The sequence below is a fragment of the Rhinichthys klamathensis genome, unplaced genomic scaffold (assembly GCF_029890125.1).
Source record: "Rhinichthys klamathensis goyatoka isolate OS25496 unplaced genomic scaffold, OSU_Roscu_1.1 h1tg000147l_1, whole genome shotgun sequence".
Classification (NCBI taxonomy): Eukaryota; Metazoa; Chordata; class Actinopteri; order Cypriniformes; family Leuciscidae; genus Rhinichthys; species Rhinichthys klamathensis.
The window spans coordinates 3057280-3077019 of NW_026606682.1; the positions used below are offsets into that span (position 1 = coordinate 3057280).

The 19740-nt window shown below is 37.2% G+C and overlaps 1 protein-coding gene across 1 annotated transcript in view; it reads left to right on the forward strand.

The window, feature by feature from the left end:
• Positions 1-1241: 1241 nt before the first annotated feature.
• LOC130090608 (uncharacterized) overlaps positions 1242-19740 on the forward strand; it is a 45645-nt gene continuing 27146 nt past the window's right edge. Inside the window, exons 1-9 of the mRNA XM_056258057.1 lie at positions 1242-1491; positions 2393-2515; positions 3590-3664; positions 3734-3907; positions 4045-4202; positions 6683-6943; positions 7064-7616; positions 9392-9554; positions 19155-19266. Coding sequence (XP_056114032.1) covers positions 1459-1491; positions 2393-2515; positions 3590-3664; positions 3734-3907; positions 4045-4202; positions 6683-6943; positions 7064-7616; positions 9392-9554; positions 19155-19266 — 1652 coding nt within the window. The 5' untranslated portion in view covers positions 1242-1458. The remainder of the gene's footprint in view (positions 1492-2392; positions 2516-3589; positions 3665-3733; positions 3908-4044; positions 4203-6682; positions 6944-7063; positions 7617-9391; positions 9555-19154; positions 19267-19740) is intronic.

A 19740-nucleotide genomic window follows, 5' to 3' on the forward strand; every position in this document is an offset into this window, starting at 1 on the left:
TTTAATTCTCCTGGTTGTTACCCCTTTATTCCCCAAACTTTACATATTGTTCCCTTAATACTTACATGCAAGTACTTTATAGGTACACTATAATTACCGAAAGTTACTCTGTAAATTCCTCTTAATTACACAGTACTTTCCGGGCTGTTTCAAATAACAACCTAACAACCATAAACTGCTGCTTTTGCTCACATCCCTCAAATTACATGATCAGTAAGTCATGGTGACTTATGTTTTTACATTACTTTAACTCATCAAAATAATTTAAACAGTGTCATCTTTTTTTAATACGTTATAGACAGCAACATAGCGTCGGCCCAGATCCGGGCCACATCTGGTAGGCTACATGTGGATTCAACGTGTAGATAAGATGTGGGCCGGATCTGGGCCGACACTATAGGCTTGCTCGACTTGAACCGGTGCTGCACAGACCGATTGGTTTATAACATCAATACCACGAGCGATGGAAAAAAACATACACAGCTGCTCTCTAATCGTTCTCGTGGTATTTTGATGTCATTCACGGATGGGTCTGTTCAGCGCTGGTTCAAGTCGAACAAGCCTTATATGTTGCTGTCCTGGATTCAATTCAACCTCAGTCAGTTATCATTTATGTTGAAATGACTTGTACAACCAAGGTAATTATATATATATATATATATATATATATATATATATATATATATATATATATATATATATATATATATATATTTAAAGGCAACCAGACTGAACTTAAGTTTTTTACAGTGTTCTTTTCAGACTGGTCCTGCTGATGTGCAATGAGCATGCGGGTTCTAGTAAAAAATAAACGGACTCGGCCGTCTACCGCCAAGCGTTAGGACTTAGGAATAATAAATAAATAATTAAAAATAGGTTACCTGAAGATTATTGGATTTAAAGCAACTGTAGTAACTATGATATTTTATCTGAATCTAAACATACTATTTTACAGCTGCAATTACTTTAAAGTTGGTTGTGGGTAAGTAACAAACCACTTTCATGATCACAACACTAATATAAAACTAGTTTGTACTTTATTTGAAGTTTAGTTGTCTTTTACAGCCTCGTAGTGAGTTTGTATTGGATGTTCGCCATCTTGCGGTTGAACAAATGCGTTACAATTTGCAAACAAACGTGGACATGTTTTATTTTACTCATCAAATTTGACAGTACAAGTACTGTACAACCAACCACATTCACAACAGCAGAGACAAAGACGCATTTTGGTGAGTCCCACAGAAAGATGAGAAGTCAGACAAAGGGTGGAGATGTATGACTTCACCTTTTTCTTTTTTTATCCTCAGGTAAGCCGCTTTTCAGGAAGTTGCCTTGTAATAAATACCTCCATACAAGCATACCAAGTTCCCTCTCACACAAACACACACCTTTACAATCCTCAGTTTGACTGATGGTTGATCTGACATGTTTTGGTCTCTTGAAGCCAAATGAAGAAACATGAATCATAGAAAGACAGTGCATTTACCTCAGGTAAGAGACATTTCTTAAAGCTATTATTCAAATATTCAGTGTAAAATTCTGTTTAACTGCAACTGTGCTGTGTTGAAAAACAATAGATAATCATCAAACTGCTTAATTTCTTTATATTTAATAAACAAAAATGATATCAAACCTCAAAAACACATGGCTGCATGTAAATGAATTCATGTATAAATTAATGAATGTATTGTGAATTCATAAATTAAAAAAGCCGTGTTCTCCATTTCATTAACAGATTAATGGGTAACACTTTACAATAAGGTTCATTAGTTAATGTATTAACTAACATTAACTCACCATGAGCAATACATTTGTTACTGTATTTTGTTAAACTTTGTTAATGTTAGTTAATAAAAATAAAGCTGTTCATTGTTTGTTCATGTTAGTTCAAAGTGCTTTAACTAATGTGAACAAGATTTTAATAAAGTATTAGTAAATGTTGAAATTAACATTAACAAAGATTATGCTGTATAAGTGCAGTTCATTATTAGTTCATGATAACTAATGTAGTAAACTAATGTTAACTAATGAACCTTATTGTAAAGTGTTACCGATTAATGTAATGCATTTGATGTCCCACATTGATTGCGTTCACCAAAATAAGAATCATTTATAGTGTCTCTATATAGTGTAATAAAAAGTTACAATTTTACAAGAAGACCAAACGTGTCATAGGGAATCAGGTGTCCGCTAAAGTGCACTAGCATGAAATACAAGATTACAATGACGGTAAATTGTGTGCCAAAAATAAAAATCATCAAAACTTCCTCATTTCAACAGTCTTTTGTCAGCTAGTTCATTGTTGCCAAACAATGAATGTTCCATGGAGACAGCATGTGCTTGTCTTAAGAATAATCACAGTTCTTGACTTAAACTCTCATTGTTTTTACAGCTCAGCAACGCAATGCAGCTGAATCTCATGGACATGGTGAAATCGGGGAAAATGAGTATCGACGAAGCTGTAAATCAGGCTAGAAGTGACTCAGAACAGAAGCAAAGGAACTTAGACCTGGAGGTGATCCACATTGATCTACAGTGGGCCAGAAAAAGAATTGCCAAAATAGAACTTATCAACATTTGAAATATACAGTCGTGCTCAAAAGTTTACGTACACCTTGCAGAATCTGCAAAATAAGAGGGATCATACAAAATGCATTTATTTTTTATATCGGACTGTTCTGAACAAGATAGTTGACATAAAAGATGTTTACATATAGTCCACAAGACAAAAAATAGCTGAATTTATCAAAATGACCCCATTCTAAAGTAGACATACCCTTGATTCTCAATACTGTGCGTCACCTGGATGATCCACGACATTTTTTGAATCTTTTGGATATTTGAACCCTTTCCAGCAGTGACTGTATGATTTTGAGAGCCATCTTTCACACTGAGGACAATTGAGGAACACAACTATTAAAAAAGGTTCATACAGTCACTGCTGGAAAGTGTTCAAATATGTGAAAGATGCTGGAAAACTGAAACATTTGCAGGACCTGGAGGATTTTTCTGAAGAACATTGGGCAGTTTCTGCTCAGGACAAACAAAGGACTCAAGAATAACCATCACAAAAAAACAACCAGTCGTGGGTCATCCAGGTAACGACACAGTATTAAGAATCAAGGGCATGTAAACTTTTGAACGGGGTCATTTTTATAAATTCAGCTACTTTTTTTGTCTTGTGGACTATATGCAAACATCTTTTATGTAAATTATCTTATTCAGACAAATAAAAAATAACATGCATCTAAAATAATTAACATTTTGCAGATTCCTTAAAGGGCGAGTACCCTTTTGAGCATGACTGTATCTTTTATTTTGTTTTATTTAAAAAATATATCAAATAACTTAGCAAAATGGGCGTGTAATTACGTCACACTGATTTCGTTGAACATTTGTCATAAGAAAGTGTTTGGTTAGTTTAGGCACAGTCCTTATTAAGGAAATTATTTGTTCTTTAACCAGTCGTCGTGGGACTGTCCCTGATATTAAGAGCAGCTCTTTATGGGGATTTTAATAATCTCTATTGTAAAGTGACCTTTTAGGAAGTATTCTTGAATTCTTTGTTTTACATATGTTTCTGTTGAAGGAAGAACAGCCGTCACAGTATAACTTCAGTGTCCGCAAGTTCAACCGCTACATATGGCAGAAACGAGTGCTGCAGGTGTGTATCAAGTAGATACAAATTACGTTTTAATGCACGATATAACAAATGCACGCTTCTATGCTTCAGATTGATTTCAGCACAAGCCTAATGTGCAGCATCGAGAAAGGCATCGTGAAACGCCAGCTCCTCTTTTCTGATGTGAAAAACTGCCATGAAGCTACAGGTACCAGGTTCTCCATTTCGTTCAGAGGTCGGACTGACTATGAGCTGGAAGCTGCATCTTTAGAGGACAAGCAGAAGGTGAGAACATCACGTGCAACGTGGATTGAATTCACAGTCTTTGGCAGATCATTAAACACACATCAAATTTGCAGTCTTTTTAAAACCATTAATATGAGTCTGCATGAGTCTGCAAAACCATGTAATCTCACCTTCAGATCATGCTGCTGGTAAATCAGATCATCTACAGTAACATATACAGCCCTCCTGTAAATGGGTCTGTTGAAAGGAAAAGCTCACACTTACCTCCAGACAACGTCAAAGAGGGACAGCTTTTACTCCAGAGAGGAGGACTGGCATCATTCAAATGGAAAAAGTATCATTTTGTTGACATTTTATGTTTTGTCTGCTTCTTGCATAACAGCCCTTAGCAGTTGTTATACCAGTTAGACTGGAACAAATGTCACAAACATCTTATCACTAGAATGATCAGGCCGTGTTTGTTAACATTTTAGTGGTGCTCACTCAGGCAGCCATCCTGCAGGCTCATACTTTTTGAACAAACCCCTAAGCATAGATGCTAAATTATAGTATGTATGTCACATTTTAAAGTAGGCCTAATATTCGATTTTTATTTACCAACAAAAACGGCTAAATAAAATCCCACAGGGTTCCACTGGAACCAGAATATCAGCAACACCTTTGCAATAAACTAAAACTGTAAACCTTAGCAACTGCACATTTCTGGCAAGTATCCAGCATTGTTGCGACATGTTTTGCACAGCAAACACCACAACATTTGTTCTATAGAGGGAATGCATTAGCGTCACTTTCCCGCCGGAACACGCCCCCTCAGCGGGACTGAGTGGCAAAAGAGCTGCTGCATGACTGGATTTAATAGGGGAAACTGCGGAAACGAGAGTAAAACAAACGATGGTTGGACTCGATATAAGTGTTCCTTACAATTTAGGCCTACCAAAGATCCAGTGATCCATGGATATTGACACGCAGCCATATTGTGTTTCCTGACATTTATATGTGCCTGATTTCGACGCCGGGGAAATACGTGAACGCTTTATATAAATACAATATAGGTAGGTCTAAATCCAGGTGATCACTCATATCAATGTTATATATAGGCTATAATCATATCGTCCAACCCTAAAACTTGTAGCCTATATTTTTTTTGTCATGACAACGCATGTGGTCATGTAAACACGGAAACCCGTTTTCTTTTATCGGAGTAGGGTCATAACCGGCTTAAGCATAAACCGGTCGACACGGGTAGTTTTTTGCCTCTTACTCGGATTTCGTATTATGTGAACGCATTAACCTGCTTTCTGCTTTTTTTTCTCTCATCTCGTGCAGCAGAAGTAGAAGTGGTTCAGTCAAAACGCTGCATCTGTAACTGCATGAGAGGATAATATACCAGCTGTAAATTTCCCGCTGACATGTTGCAAGCTTTATTTAACATCAACCGACAAAACAAATGAAATACTCAGAGTCAGATACGCAAATGATTGTTTTGTCGTCACACAGCCTAAGGGTCATGGCCTGATTTATTAATAAAGTCATGTAAACACGGGTTACTTGTGTTGTCATGGTTACTGGTTTGCATGTAAACGGGCTCAATGATAACTGCAAATCCACTTTTCTCTGCCTGGAGTCAAGTTGTTTCTATGAATTGCATCGATCCATTTGCTTCTCTGTTCTCTTGCTTTCGGCAGTCTGTAAAAATATACCTCAGATTTCTTGTGAAATGTAGTTGTACAGTCAATCGCAAAGCTCTTTCCCATTTTAGATGTGTTTTTTGTGTTTTTCACGGCATTCACGCTGAAAACCAATGCTGCCGCTCAGTCTTTCTGCCACTCAGTGTGCGTGACCGCAATCACTCCAGCTGACGGTGACGTCATACGCATTCCCTCTATTGCAAATTTAATGCAAGTTCGGATAGAAAGTATGTTGGTATTAGAAATATAGATTTATACAATATCTTTCAGGGGAATTACAATTTTTTATTTTTTTTTGGGCACCCCTTGCCACACATGTCAACAATCTTAAAGACTTATTAAATATATTTATGATAGTTAATTAATAATTAAAGACCGTATTTATGTTTTGTCAGTGTGCCTCATAAAATACATATAAACATGGAAAAAATAAATAATAAGAAATGTTTCTTAAGCAAATCATCATATTAGAATGATTTCTGAAGGATCATGTGACACTGAAGACTGGAGTAATGATGCTGGAAATTCAGCTTTGATCACAGGAATAAAAAAAAAATTAAGTGTATTAAAATAGAAAACATTTATTTTAAATTCTAATAATATTTCACATTATTACTGTTTTTACTGTATTTTTGTATAAATAAATGCAGCCTTGGTAAGCAGAAGAGGCTTATTTCAAAATCATAAAAAAAAAATTATACAGACCTTTTTTAAAACTCTATTTAAGCGTAAGAAACAATTTATGGGACAGTTCATGTCAGATTTTGTAGCTAATTTGAAATATGTTATTTAATTGTGAGAACGGGAAGCAGTTTTTGAGATTTCAGGATTCCCCGGTTCAAATAGATAGGAGTTGGTCTTGGATGCCCGAAATAACTGCACAGAGGCGTTGTAAATATGGCCGCCGACTGAACAGACTTTCCTTTAAATGGACTTTGAATGGGGGGCTCGCAGACACTGTTTAGACTCTAACACATTTAATTCCCATTCTCATCACTTCCTGATGCTGTTCCCCAATTTTCTATTGTACAATTAATAAAAAGTTGAAAAAGGCCAAAAATAACAGAAAATGTATATATATATATTTGAAGATTACTAACAGTTATGCTATGTTCTGCACTCTTAGATATGAAGCTCATCTTCAGACTGGTCAGCTGACCTTGTGGACTGTTGCTCAGCAATCTGCCAGCAGTAATCCAGACGACTTCGTTTCCTCCAGCGAGACCGTCTGGACTCTCTCAGACATTTACGACAGTGTGGATGATATCAGGTGTGCTGGGGGTGATGGGACAGCTGTTATCATCCATCTCTCAGACGGTAATGTCAGGGTGGAGACCTCCTGCACCACCGACACCTTCACGCTGATCAACGACAAGAATGACTTCCTGTGAGTCAAGTGCTCTTTCTTAATCCCTGATCTTTACCTCAATAAATAATAGTCAAGAGGAAATGAACGTGTGACCGAAAGTTAACTCAACAACACTCTTTTTTTTTTTATCTTTGTCAGGTTCCGAATACCAAAAAGCGAATATATGACCTCAGAGGCAATCAAATATGAGCGGGACGCCTGGGTGAAAGCGATCAAACAATTATGTGTGGACTGGAAACGAAAGTCACAACATGAACACTTCTATGAAGCCCCTGAAAGAGCTCTCATTGACGGTACAAAGTCAGAAAGTAAGACACAGAATGACCACATGCAGGTCACACCTCCACCAGTGCCACCGACACCGAGACCACGTTTACCCAAAACATTCCCAGCTGAGCTTGTAGATAATCCAACAACACTAGAGCCAGAAATCGTCACCATGAAAGCGTCAGAACCGAAGCCAGCCCGGACAGCAGAGTTCAGATCTGTGTTCAAGCCAACCTCACCAGTGGCCACATGCTCATCACCGTCTCTGACTTTGTCGTTTTTATTGCCCCCACCTTTGCCTGTGCCGTCAGCAGTTCCAGGTCCTGTACCGCCCGCTCCTTTGCCCCCTCCGCTGCCCATGAAATCCAAGCAGCTTTCAGAGAGGACAAAAGCTTTTCACTGGGACCCGGTGGCTTATGATAAGGTATCTGCTCTTGTGTCGGTTTTATCTATGGCCCTGTTTACACCTTGTGTTAAGATGCGGATCCCAAGTAGACGAGGGAGACACATTCTCGTTCACACCTGGTGTTTTAATCCGTCTCTTTTGCCCACTTTCAACCACTTCTGTCTTGATTTCTTCGAGGGAAGGGTATTTTTCATACGCAATTTACATATGAGCGACCCCGGAGATGACGGAAAAACATGGAGAGCATCAGCTTTTTGTTTCTGCTCTGACAGCCACAAGATCACTCCGAACACTGTGAGTGTGTGTTAGAAATCAGGAATGGTGAGAGAACATTGTGCTTGGTACGTTTTTCATCTTCAAACCAAACTTGGGTCAGCCGACAAAGTTTAAATCCCGTCTGGCTAGCGCGCTTCACATAATGTTTACACATTAGGTCAGCAGGCGGAGAGTAGGCGGTGTTTTGTGGCTGTTCGAACACATTCAACCACATGAGCGTTTACACTACATATCAATCGAATGAGTTTTCGTCTACCTCTGGAAGTGGTTGAAAGTGGACAAGCTCAAGACGGTTTAGACTCTGTTTACACCTGTATTTAGCGTCGTCCACTTGTGATCCGATCGACCAAAACGCTTCTTAATACCAGGTGTAGACAGGGCCTATAGGAGGGGGGTTTATTTTAGTGTAATTTAGATACTTGTATTCATTTTTATTTTAGTTTTAGTTATTTTTAAGAAAAGTTAAACTAAAAAAAGAGAAATGTTGCCTTTGCAACTAGCTGAAATAAAATGCATACGTTTAATTTTTTTAATAATTTATTTCAGTCAATGCTTATTTTATTGCAAGTATCGAAAATACTTATTTTATGGTGTTAGCTTAAGTTTTAGTTAACTATAATAACCCTGGGTCAGACAAACTACTGTTTAAGCCATTGAGAAAATGTGCATTTGTACAGTATTACCGTTGTGCTGCCTCATATTCTTGTGGAAAACATGATACTTTTTTTTTTTCAGGATTCTTTTATAAATAGAAAGAATATGATTAATTAGAAACAGAAATTGTAACATTATAAATGTCTTTACTTTTACTTACGATCAATTTATTATGTCCTTGCTGAATTAAAGTATTAATTTCTGTAACATAAAATCATACTGACCACAACCTTTGAACAGTAAAGTTCTGTATGCAAGAATACGCCAATGACCTACTACATTTGGTAAATGTGCAGTATACAAACAATGTTTCCCAGAATGCAATGCACTTGACTTGACCTTCCATTTGTAGTGCTAACAAATTCAACTTTCTCAGTCAGACTTATTATTTGATTGGCCCATTAATAGTATTTGAATGCAAAAATTGGATTCAAAATGCAGAATGACCTTTTTTTATTCAGCGGTATTTTAACATTTTAAACATGTAATGTTGCATAATGTGTTATTTTTCACATACTATTTTTTTTTAAATATGCTAGTTTTCCATTTCGAACAACCATATTTTAACATACAGGAGACACTTATATTTCGTGAGACCTTATTTTTTATTTTTTACAGGGGCTCATTTTTGTTAAATGTGCGTGCGATGATGTTTTTTGCTTGTAAATTCAGACTAAAGGAGTCATTCAACATACCATATTGCAAACGCAGCATTGCTGTTTCAGCATTGAAATAGTTGTTGTGGTAAATCTGTTTTCTTAATATTTAATCATTTGCTAAAGATCACTTGCATTCAAGGCAATGCCTTGATATGAAATAATATCATATGAAATAATGGTATTGACTGTTCCCTGCCTTTGCAGATCGAGAAGTCAATATGGTCTTGCAGGAACCCCAGGAAGACTGAAATTGACACCTCACGCTTGCTTGAGCTGTTTGGAGTTAGAGAGTTAGGCGGCCCAGGCCGATCAGAGTCCACCAGTACTATGGAAATCATGTTGAATTCAAGGATCGCTCACAATTTCAGTAAGTATTGCAGGATCTCTCAGCAGGCTATCAGCCAATATCTTTAAATGAAAAGTACCTTTTCATTTTCATAATATAAATTTGCAGCCAGGATGTTCTCGCAGGTTTGGAACGGCATGAGGCATTCATTTGTAGGTGAACTTCCATCATGGTCTAATGTTGTTGCTTGAGGAAAAAATGTCAGGCCGTGTCTCGTTATAAATGGTGTATTTGTTGTAGAACTTGTGGAATCAGTCATTGATCTCTGTGGGAGGATTAGAGCAGCAACAGGGAGGACCATTAAAAACCTCTCCTGGATTGGCTTTGAATAACAATGGATCTGATAAAACAATTTGCACATAGTTTAGTTCTCACGTACTTGAGTCCTCAGTAGATTTTGTAGTTGAACAAAACACTATGAATTGAAAAACAAGCTTTTTAGCAGACTGCTACGCTGATTACTTTAGGAAAGAGAATTGTTTCTTGATCTTTCTTACGCTCATTTGTTTATTAGAGGTGTTTGCAAAGGACTTATTGAAGAGTAAGCAATTGTTTTGGCTTGGACTTCTGGAAGATTATAATTCTACTTACAGTTATTAATGTATTTTCAGGTTGTCATGTACTGTTCAACACATTGTGCGAGATCACATTGAAATTCTGACCATGAAATGCTAATTTCTGCTGTATATATTGTAGAACACTATCATTCAAAAGTTTGGGGTTGGTAATTTTTATTAATGTTTTTTTTAAATTAATTTAATGATGCTGAATTTTCAGCATCATTACTCCAGTCTTCAGTGTCACATGATCCTTCAGAAATCATTCTAATATGCTGATTATCATGATTATTCATGTCCGAATCATAAATTGGGTTGTGAAAAAGTATGAACAATACTAACAGAGAGGTTTGCCATTGCAAACATGCTGAATAAACACATGAGCATAAGAAATATCAAGAAACAATTCTCTTTTCTAAAATAATCACATAGCAGTCTGCTAAAAAGCTTGCTTTTCAACTCATAGTCTTTTGTCAATATATAAAATCTCTTCTAATTTAAACCTGGAATCAAACTTTAGCACTAGCATTTTGAAAAAAGTTAAACAAATAAATGTTATGATGTAAAATGAAGAAGAAATATGTAAGATTTTACTAAACTATTAAGAATGGTTTCCTTTAATTGAAATTAAGCTAAAAAAATATATGAAATAAATATTATATTAAAAACATGTGAAAACAACATTTACAAATGAAAAAGTACTACAATAACTAATACTATAATAATACATTTAAAAATAAATATAAAATAGTGTTGTCAAAACTTTTATGTTAGATGCGCTTAATAATGATTAATCGATTTGACAGCAATTATAAAAAACAAAAATTAATAAAATTGACAAAAGCACAAAACAAAATGACTAAAACTTTAACTAAAATAAAAACTGAAAATATATAAAAAGCCAATTCAAAATATTAATAAATACTATAATAAAGTATAAATAATACTAAAATAACAATGGTGTGGTTGATTGAAATTCAGAGTTTCACTTAAATTGTTATGCTGATACTATAATTTGTAATGGAATAAATATTTTTTATTAGAAAAATGGAAAATTTTCAGTAGTGCATTTTCTCAGACTTTTGGACACTACTGTATGAAGCATTAAGCTTTCTACGAAAATAAAATTAAGTATAGACAGAACAAATGCTCTGGAACAATTTTTACATATTGACCACAAAAAAAGATCTCAACCTGATAAATCTGGTCTGTTGACCAGCTAAACAGCTCTAAAAGACACAACTAGGTGGCAGTGTTGCATCAAACTGACAGATAGACTGCTTGGAAATTGCAGCATAAAAAAGTTACTGCAATGTTCCAGTGTCCTCCAACTGATACTAAAGCATGGAATATGTTGATTCATCACACTGGGTTTCAAGTGTTCTGTTGAAAATACCTCTTAGTGATGCACGTTTCCCAGAAGCCAAGCTTTATCTTGGACAATAATGATGCTGATGTTCTCTTAAGCACGTCAGAGGAAGCACAAAACATCTGTTATTTTTGACCACCGTTTATTTGGATCTATTTTTTTTTTTTTTTTTGCTTGATTCTTGCTAGTGTATGAGACTTGAATAGCTTCAGAAGCTTTGTAATGCTTTTTTACTTAGTGTTCACTGACTCAAAAAAGCATTAAAGATAAAAAAATGATTTGCAAATTAAAGTAGGTCCTTGTGATCTCGCCTATTAATATTTAAAACATCCCTAGAAAATGTTATAAAAAATGTTGAGGCCACATTTTGTGCTTTACTGTTGGATTCTAATAGACAAGCACCATTTTATGTCTCTTTGAATGACCTAAAGTGCACTTAAAACTAAAAATGAGAGTTTAAAAGTGCTTTTGTGCAAAGTTCTGCAACAAAAACAAGACATTTCCACAAATTTTACATTTTATATTCACCTTAGCTCTTCACAAAGATGTAAAGCATGGCCTCGTCGTCTGCTCGGGAAGAAAAGAGATTGGATTTCAAAAGCGAGCAAATCCTTGTAAATCAGAACGAAAACAATAACACCAGCAGCAACCAAACGGCTTTGAGTTTCTCTCACAGGTGCCTCAATTAGGGGAGCGCTATGAAAAATGCATGGCATCCTTACTAGCCTATGTGTCAGCTATCTCTTCCCTTCCAAGTGTCCTCTTCCTCTTCCCCGGTCTCTGACAAGTTGCGGCGGTAGGCAATCAGGGCCGGGAGCAACCCCCAGGCAATTTATCTCTCAGCCAGTCTAACACGAAGGGGCAAAGGGCTACGGAGCTCGGCAAAATGATAATGCCTTCTCAGATGAATATTGCATGTTGATCAGTAATAACTCAGCCAGAAAACTCCCCCGACTGCATGAAAAAGGAAAGAGACTCGCGAGGGGATTGAGCTCGTAGGAGTTCTTGGATGATGGCATCTGTGGTAGCGTGGAAGGAAATGCTCCATCACGTTCGTCCCACAGTTTTTCACGTCTGTGACCAAATCAGTATTATAACATTCATTGTTTATGTAAATTTAAGTATCTCAGAGTTTCGCTGAAGCATTACACAAAATACAGACGGTTATAAATGCGATGCCTCTTAGTTAATTACCGCGTAGCTTTATTCCACAGAGACACACTGTAAGCAGATGTAGCTTGAAGTTGCTCTGCACACGGATGACTATGCAGTGAAAATACAGATGGAGGAATTATGGGATTGTGCATTTCACTCGTGTCTCTGGGCCTTATCATGAATCTGCTTTCTATCCGTAAGTAGTAGTTTCGGCTAAACTTTACCCCCCCCTCGTGCGAATAAATAAACAAAACGACTACAAATCATAGCTCAGTGAGATTTATTTGAATAAAGTGTCCAGAATGGTTATGTTATACATATTATTTAAAGTCCCCCTGTAGTCAATAACTTTATCCCTTCAAGCTCATCTTTGATCACCAAAATGACATATTTAAAAGTTATTTCTTTGAAAAAAAAAATTCTTCATACCTTAAAATAGCTTGAATGTAACTTGATATCCTTGCTTCATTTAGTATACGCAGTTCAATGAATATGCAAATGAGCCCCGCCTCCACTCACTCACAGCAGCTCAGAGATCCACTCGTTGACGATCACACGGTTGATGTGATTGGTTACAAGGTAGTTTGTGATGTCAGAAACCCCAGCGATTTCAAACCGCGTTTTTTTTTTTTGGTTCACTGCAGTTTTAAGGAGAAAATACTCAGCAATGGTGTTGAATTTACACATGGTTTGTCTTAAAGCACATTAAAAACACCACATAGACATATAAACAACATTAAAAGCTTGATTTTCACCATAGGGGGACTTAAAAAAAAAGTGTGAGTTGCCTACAGAAGCAGTATTTTAAGAACATTGTACACTACCGTTCAAATGTTTGGGGTCGGTAAGATATTTTATTGTTTTTAAAGTCTCTTATGCTCATTAAGGCTGCATTTATTTGATGTGGAAAAATGACTACAATATAAAATCTAATATGCTGATTTGCTGCTTAAGATATGTTTCTTATTATTATCAAACAGTTGTGCTGCTTAATATTTTTTTACGGAAACCGTGATCAATGTTTTTCAGGATTCTTTGAAAAAAACAGCATTTATTTGAAATACAAAGTTCTGTCACGAAACTCTAGATGGCGCAGGCTGATTGGTCCTTAACTCTATTTGTTAGCGATCACATCGCTGCTCATCATTCAAACACTTGGACTTGTTTGCTGTTTGCAATCTGCAGCGTGCTTTCAGAAACCCTCCACCTTCCCCAGCTCCACCTGTATTAACATTGCCAATCTCTCAGAGGGTTGTCATGACAGAATCCAGTTAATGCATCCTGAATAAGAAGTATTAAATAATAAAAAATGTTACAGACCACTTTTGTACGGTAGTGTAGGCATATACACTCACCTAAAGGATTATTAGGAACACCTGTTTAATTTCTCATTAATGCAATTATCTAATCAACCAATCACATGGCAGTTGCTTCAATGCATTTAGGGGTGTGGTCCTGGTCAAGACAATCTCCTGAACTCCAAACTGAATGTCAGAATGGGAAAGAAAGGTGATTTAAGCAATTTTGAGCGTGGCATGGTTGTTGGTGCCAGACGGGCCGGTCTGAGTATTTCACAATCTGCTCAGTTACTAGGATTTTCACGCACAACCATTTCTAGGGTTTACAAAGAATGGTGTGAAAATGGAAAAACATCCAGTATGCGGCGGTCCTGTGGGCGAAAATGCCTTGTTGATGCTAGAGGTCAGAGGAGAATGGGCCGACTGATTCAAGCTGATAGAAGAGCAACTTTGACTGAAATAACCACTCGTTACAACCGAGGTATGCAGCAAAGCATTTGTGAAGCCACAACACGCACAACCTTGAGGCGGATGGGCTACAACAGCAGAAGACCCCACCGGGTACCACTCATCTCCAATACAAATAGGAAAAAGAGGCTACAATTTGCAAGAGCTCACCAAAATTGGACAGTTGAAGACTGGAAAAATGTTGCCTGGTCTGATGAGTCTCGATTTCTGTTGAGACATTCAGATGGTAGAGTCAGAATTTGGCGTAAACAGAATGAGAACATGGATCCATCATGCCTTGTTACCACTGTGCAGGCTGGTGGTGGTGGTGTAATGGTGTGGGGGATGTTTTCTTGGCACACTTTAGGCCCATTAGTGCCAATTGGGCATCGTTTAAATGCCATCGTTTCAAAGTTGAAATTACCTACCTGAGCATTGTTTCTGACCATGTCCGTCCCTTTATGGCCACCATGTACCCATCCTCTGATGGCTACTTCCAGCAGGATAATGCACCATGTCACAAAGCTCGAATCATTTCAAATTGGTTTCTTGAACATGACAATGAGTTCACTGTACTAAAATGGCCCCCACAGTCACCAGATCTCAACCCAATAGAGCATCTTTGGGATGTGGTGGAATGGGAGCTTCGTGCCCTGGATGTGCATCCCACAAATCTCCATCAACTGCAAGATGCTATCCTATCAATATGGGCCAACATTTCTAAAGAATGCTTTCAGCACCTTGTTGAATCAATGCCACGTAGAATTAAGGCAGTTCTGAAGGCGAAAGGGGGTCAAACACAGTATTAGTATGGTGTTCCTAATAATCCTTTAGGTGAGTGTATGTATCAATGCATGTGTAGGCATAATACATTCAATAATAAATCTGTTATAACAGAATTTTATGTGCTTATTTGGGCTAGTGCCCCGATTTGCACCAGTTTGATCATTAGCAACATACTGATGTTAAACTGTATTGGAATAAATAGTTAACCGAGTCTTATTTGTATGGTTGCTGCTTTGTTACAATGCAGCCTTAGAAGAAAGCTGCATATTTAGATAGGTGGCAGCAGGGCAGTTCATTAGGTTTTGGAACAGACTCATTATGTCCTGTAATATGACTACTTATTTGGCTCTTGATATAAATTATAGCACGCGTAGGTCTTAATAATACGAACTCAAAGACTAATCTGATGCCAGACACTTTTGAGGACTCTGTTGAGACTTTTAACACAACCTTAGAGTCATCATTAGTAGCAGCGCTTTTATCCAGAGGACAGTTTTATTGCTTCAAGGTTGCTCTTTCATGTCTCTGGAGATTTAAGATGAGATCTCTGACTTATAATTGTAGACTTTGGTATCTTTGGTAGCACAGTTTGAGATCTCTTAAACTCAAGAGGTGACACATGAAATACTAGATTACTTGGAGAAAAAGGTTACTGTCATTGATGTCTTAAATTATATCTGACAGTAAACTTTTTCTCCCCACAGATACATTTTTGGATATACAGTGGGGTACAAAAGTCTGAGACTACATAGAATTTAATTTAAAATAGTCAAGAAAATAGTCAGAAAGTTTTAGGATTTTGGAAGATTCTCAGCAAAGAAAATATTTCAGATTCTACAGATTTCTAGATCACTATTTAAATCAGCAATTTTGTGACTTTGAGTATGTAAACTTTGTACAAAAGGTCAGATATTCATTCTTCCATTGAAGCACATGATGCTCTTTTAAACATCTCAGATTTTCTGGATAATGATGAGTGTTGCTACCATTAAAGCTGAAGTATCAAATATTAAGACATTCTACAATCATGTACAGTTTTCATTGAACCTTTTCATCCATTGTTGTACTAAAATATGCTATATTATATACTACTATATGCCCACTTAATGGACAAAAGCATTGGGACATTGTATTCAGTATTCATTGTATTATTGTATTCAGATGTTTCAAGCAGACCCATTGCCACAGGTGTATAAAATCAAGCATCTAGCAATGCTGTCTGCATTTACAACCATTTGTGGAAAAATGGGTCATTCTGAGGTCAGTGAATTCAAGCGTGGTACTGTGATAGGATGCCACCTTCGCAATATGTCAATTCGTGAAATTTCATCCCTGCTAGATATTCGACGGTCAACTGTAAGTGTTAGTACTGGAAAGTGGAAGCGTTTAGGAATAGCAGCAACTCAGCCACATAGTCACATAGCGGGGTCACCAACACTGAGGCACATGTTACGTAAAAGTCACCAACGCTCTGCTGATTCCATAGCTGAAGAGTTCCAAACTTCCACTGGCATTAATATCAGCACAAAAACTGTGCGGCGGGAGCTTCATGGAATGGATTTTCCATGGAAGAGCAGCTGCATCCAAGCCTCGGATCACCAAGTACAATGCCAAGCGTCAGATTGAGTGGTCTAAAGCACGCCGGAGCAGTGGAATAGTATTCTGTGGGTTGACGAATCATGCTTCTCTGTTTGGCAGTCTGATGGGTGAGTCTGGGATTGGCGGACGCCAAGAAAATATTACTTGCCTGACTGTATTGTGCCAACTGTGGTATGGTTTGGTGTGGTATGGTATGGGGTACCATATGAATGGTATGGGGCTGTTTTTCAGGGGTTGGACTTGGCCCTTTACTTTTAGTGAAGGGAAATCTTAATGCTTCAGCATACCAAGACATTTTGGACAATGCTATGCTTCCAACTTTGTGGGCACATTTTAGGGAAGGCCCTTTTCTATTCCAGCATGACTGTGCACAAAGCAAGGTTCGTTAAGACATGGTTGGATGTGTGGAAGAACTTGACTGGCCCTCACAGAGCCCTGACATCGAACACCTTTGGGATGAACTGGAACGGAAATTGCAAGCCAGACCTTCCCAACCAACATCAATGCTTGACCTCACAAATGCTCTACCAGATGAATGGGAAACTCCAAAATGGAGAGTGGAAGTTGTTATAGCTGCAAAGGGGGGGGGACCAATGTGATGTCATAACAGTCCCCGTTGGTATAATGGTCATGTGTCCCAATGCTTTTGTCCATATAGTGTTTATTTGTAATGGTTTTTTTGCGTTTTAAACTAGAAAGCTGCTAAAGAAAAGCATTTTCACTCATGGTCTCAGACTCTTGGACCCACTATACAGTCATGTGAAAAAGAAAGTGCACCTTTTTGAATTCTATGGTTTTACGTGTCAGGACTCGTTTGACAGGAGTTCAAAAGGGTGTACTTTCTTTTTCACACGACTATATATGTTCTCATATGTTCTCTTTCAATCTTTCTTAGAGCTACAGTATAGCTAATGGCTTTAAAGTGAACATCACTCCTTGAGTCAAGTCCTTGAACAATGATGGAACCACACAGTCTTTATAAATAAAACAAACAGTCCTGCCTAGTTCTGAATTGAAGGGCTGTATCATAGTACTCCATTTGAATGTATCTGAACTTTTTCGCTCCAACTGCATATACCACCCGTAAAGAAAATAAATTGCTAATCGAAAACCCATGATTAGAGCCGCAATTACAGCTTGAAGACGTTTCATAGGGGTTTGGCTTTTCAGCTGGTGGTGAGCTACTGGAATCATGAGTGAGGAACGTAGTCTGAAGTCCCTGTTAGCCTCTACAGCTCTGGCTGTTTTCAGTGCAATCACTGAAATAGGAAATAAGATGAACAGCATATAATTGGAACATAAAAGTACAAAATTATATGTTAATGCAAGTGAAGATGTTATTCTTAATCATTCATTATTATGATGTTTCCAAAAAATAAATAATTGCCTTTTGAAATGTTCTAAAGAATATTGAAATATTATATTAATATACATTTAGTAAAATATTAAGATGACAGCATATCTGAGATAAACACAAAGATAAATCAAATCAGAACTTTTGCATTTTTTATATAAAAATGACAACCTTTGCAATGCCACTGAAAACCAAAGTGACACATTTCAGAGAGAAAAAACTTGGAATAACTAACTGCTTAAGTGTGCTCACCCTTTTATAGTTGGGTATGTGGCAGTGTTCAGAATAAACGAATCATCAAGCTCATGTGAAGTGGGAGTCAAATTTTTTTCTTTTTACAAAGAAATTTACTGCGAATTCTGATATTCAAAATATCAAACACACTTTTCTCTGTCCAATTAATTCACAGTGGATAAATTCTAGACTCACCCTTCATTTTTGCTGTATCAAATCAATCAAAATGGTTGTGAATGCTAAATTACTCTGTTAATCTGTTTTGTGTTTGTGAGGCTGTTGGTTTTTATGAATGGGACATGGCCTCCCATGTTTAAAAGAATGGATGAAATCAGATTTTCTTGCTAGATAAAATCATGTTAACCATGAAAGAACCTTTCTTTCACACTGCTAATGGTTTCTCTGTAGTGCAACTTGGTGCAAACAGGAAAAAGAGGCTTAACATTGTAATTGTACCCTTGAACCTAGTGCCACTCAATCAAAGTGTGAATATGTTACTGTAATGAGCGTCATCCCAGCTGCCACAGCTCCCATTATTCATTCCTTTTTTTCTGTTTGCAACTTCAGCACAGCTAGGTTTATTAGGTAAAATGAAAATCCCATCAATTCAGGTTTTGTACAATGCAAATCAGCATGCATCTGGCCCTCCCTGGATCATGTATAGAGAGGTAATTAAGCACACAACCCTTTTGTCTTCGAAATGCGCTTGGAGTTTCTCATCACAGGTGGGGGAGAGCTGCAGTCAGGAGAGGTTGTTTCAAGAGTTGCTCAAGACTGAATGTGTGTGTACCTGTGTAAATGTATTGCGTATTGTCCCCACAGATATTTTCCTCAAAAGTTTCCCTGTGCATCCGAAAGAGCTCAAGGACAAATTGTTGATTATAAATGAAGAGGAAGGGGGTCTCTCAGACGAGCATATTGCCTCTCTCAGGAGGTAAGAGATACATGGAGACAAAGCAGCCTGCCAAACTCCACACCTGACACAATAGTTCATTTCTTGAATGTGTATTGATTCATTGTTTGTCTATGAACACATGCAGACCGATGTCTGTGGCTGTGGTGTTGTGTTGCTGCTTTTCTGTTTTTAAGATGCTGTATCACGCTAAGTCAAGTTTAAAAAGTGTGTACAGGAGGTTTATAAATTCCATTTTGATCCAAACTAGGTTATGCTGGTCTTTTAATTGAAAATGATAATTTGACACACAAGACTTTATGGAACTTCTTCAATATGTCTGATAGCGAAACAATTCATTTTCAGCATCATTACTCCAGTCCTCAGTGTCACATGATCCTTCAGAAATCATTCTAATATGCTGAACTTGTGCTCAAGAAACATTTTTGATTATTATCAATGCTGAGAACAGTTTTGCTGTTTAATATTATTTTGGAAAGCATGATCCATTTTTGA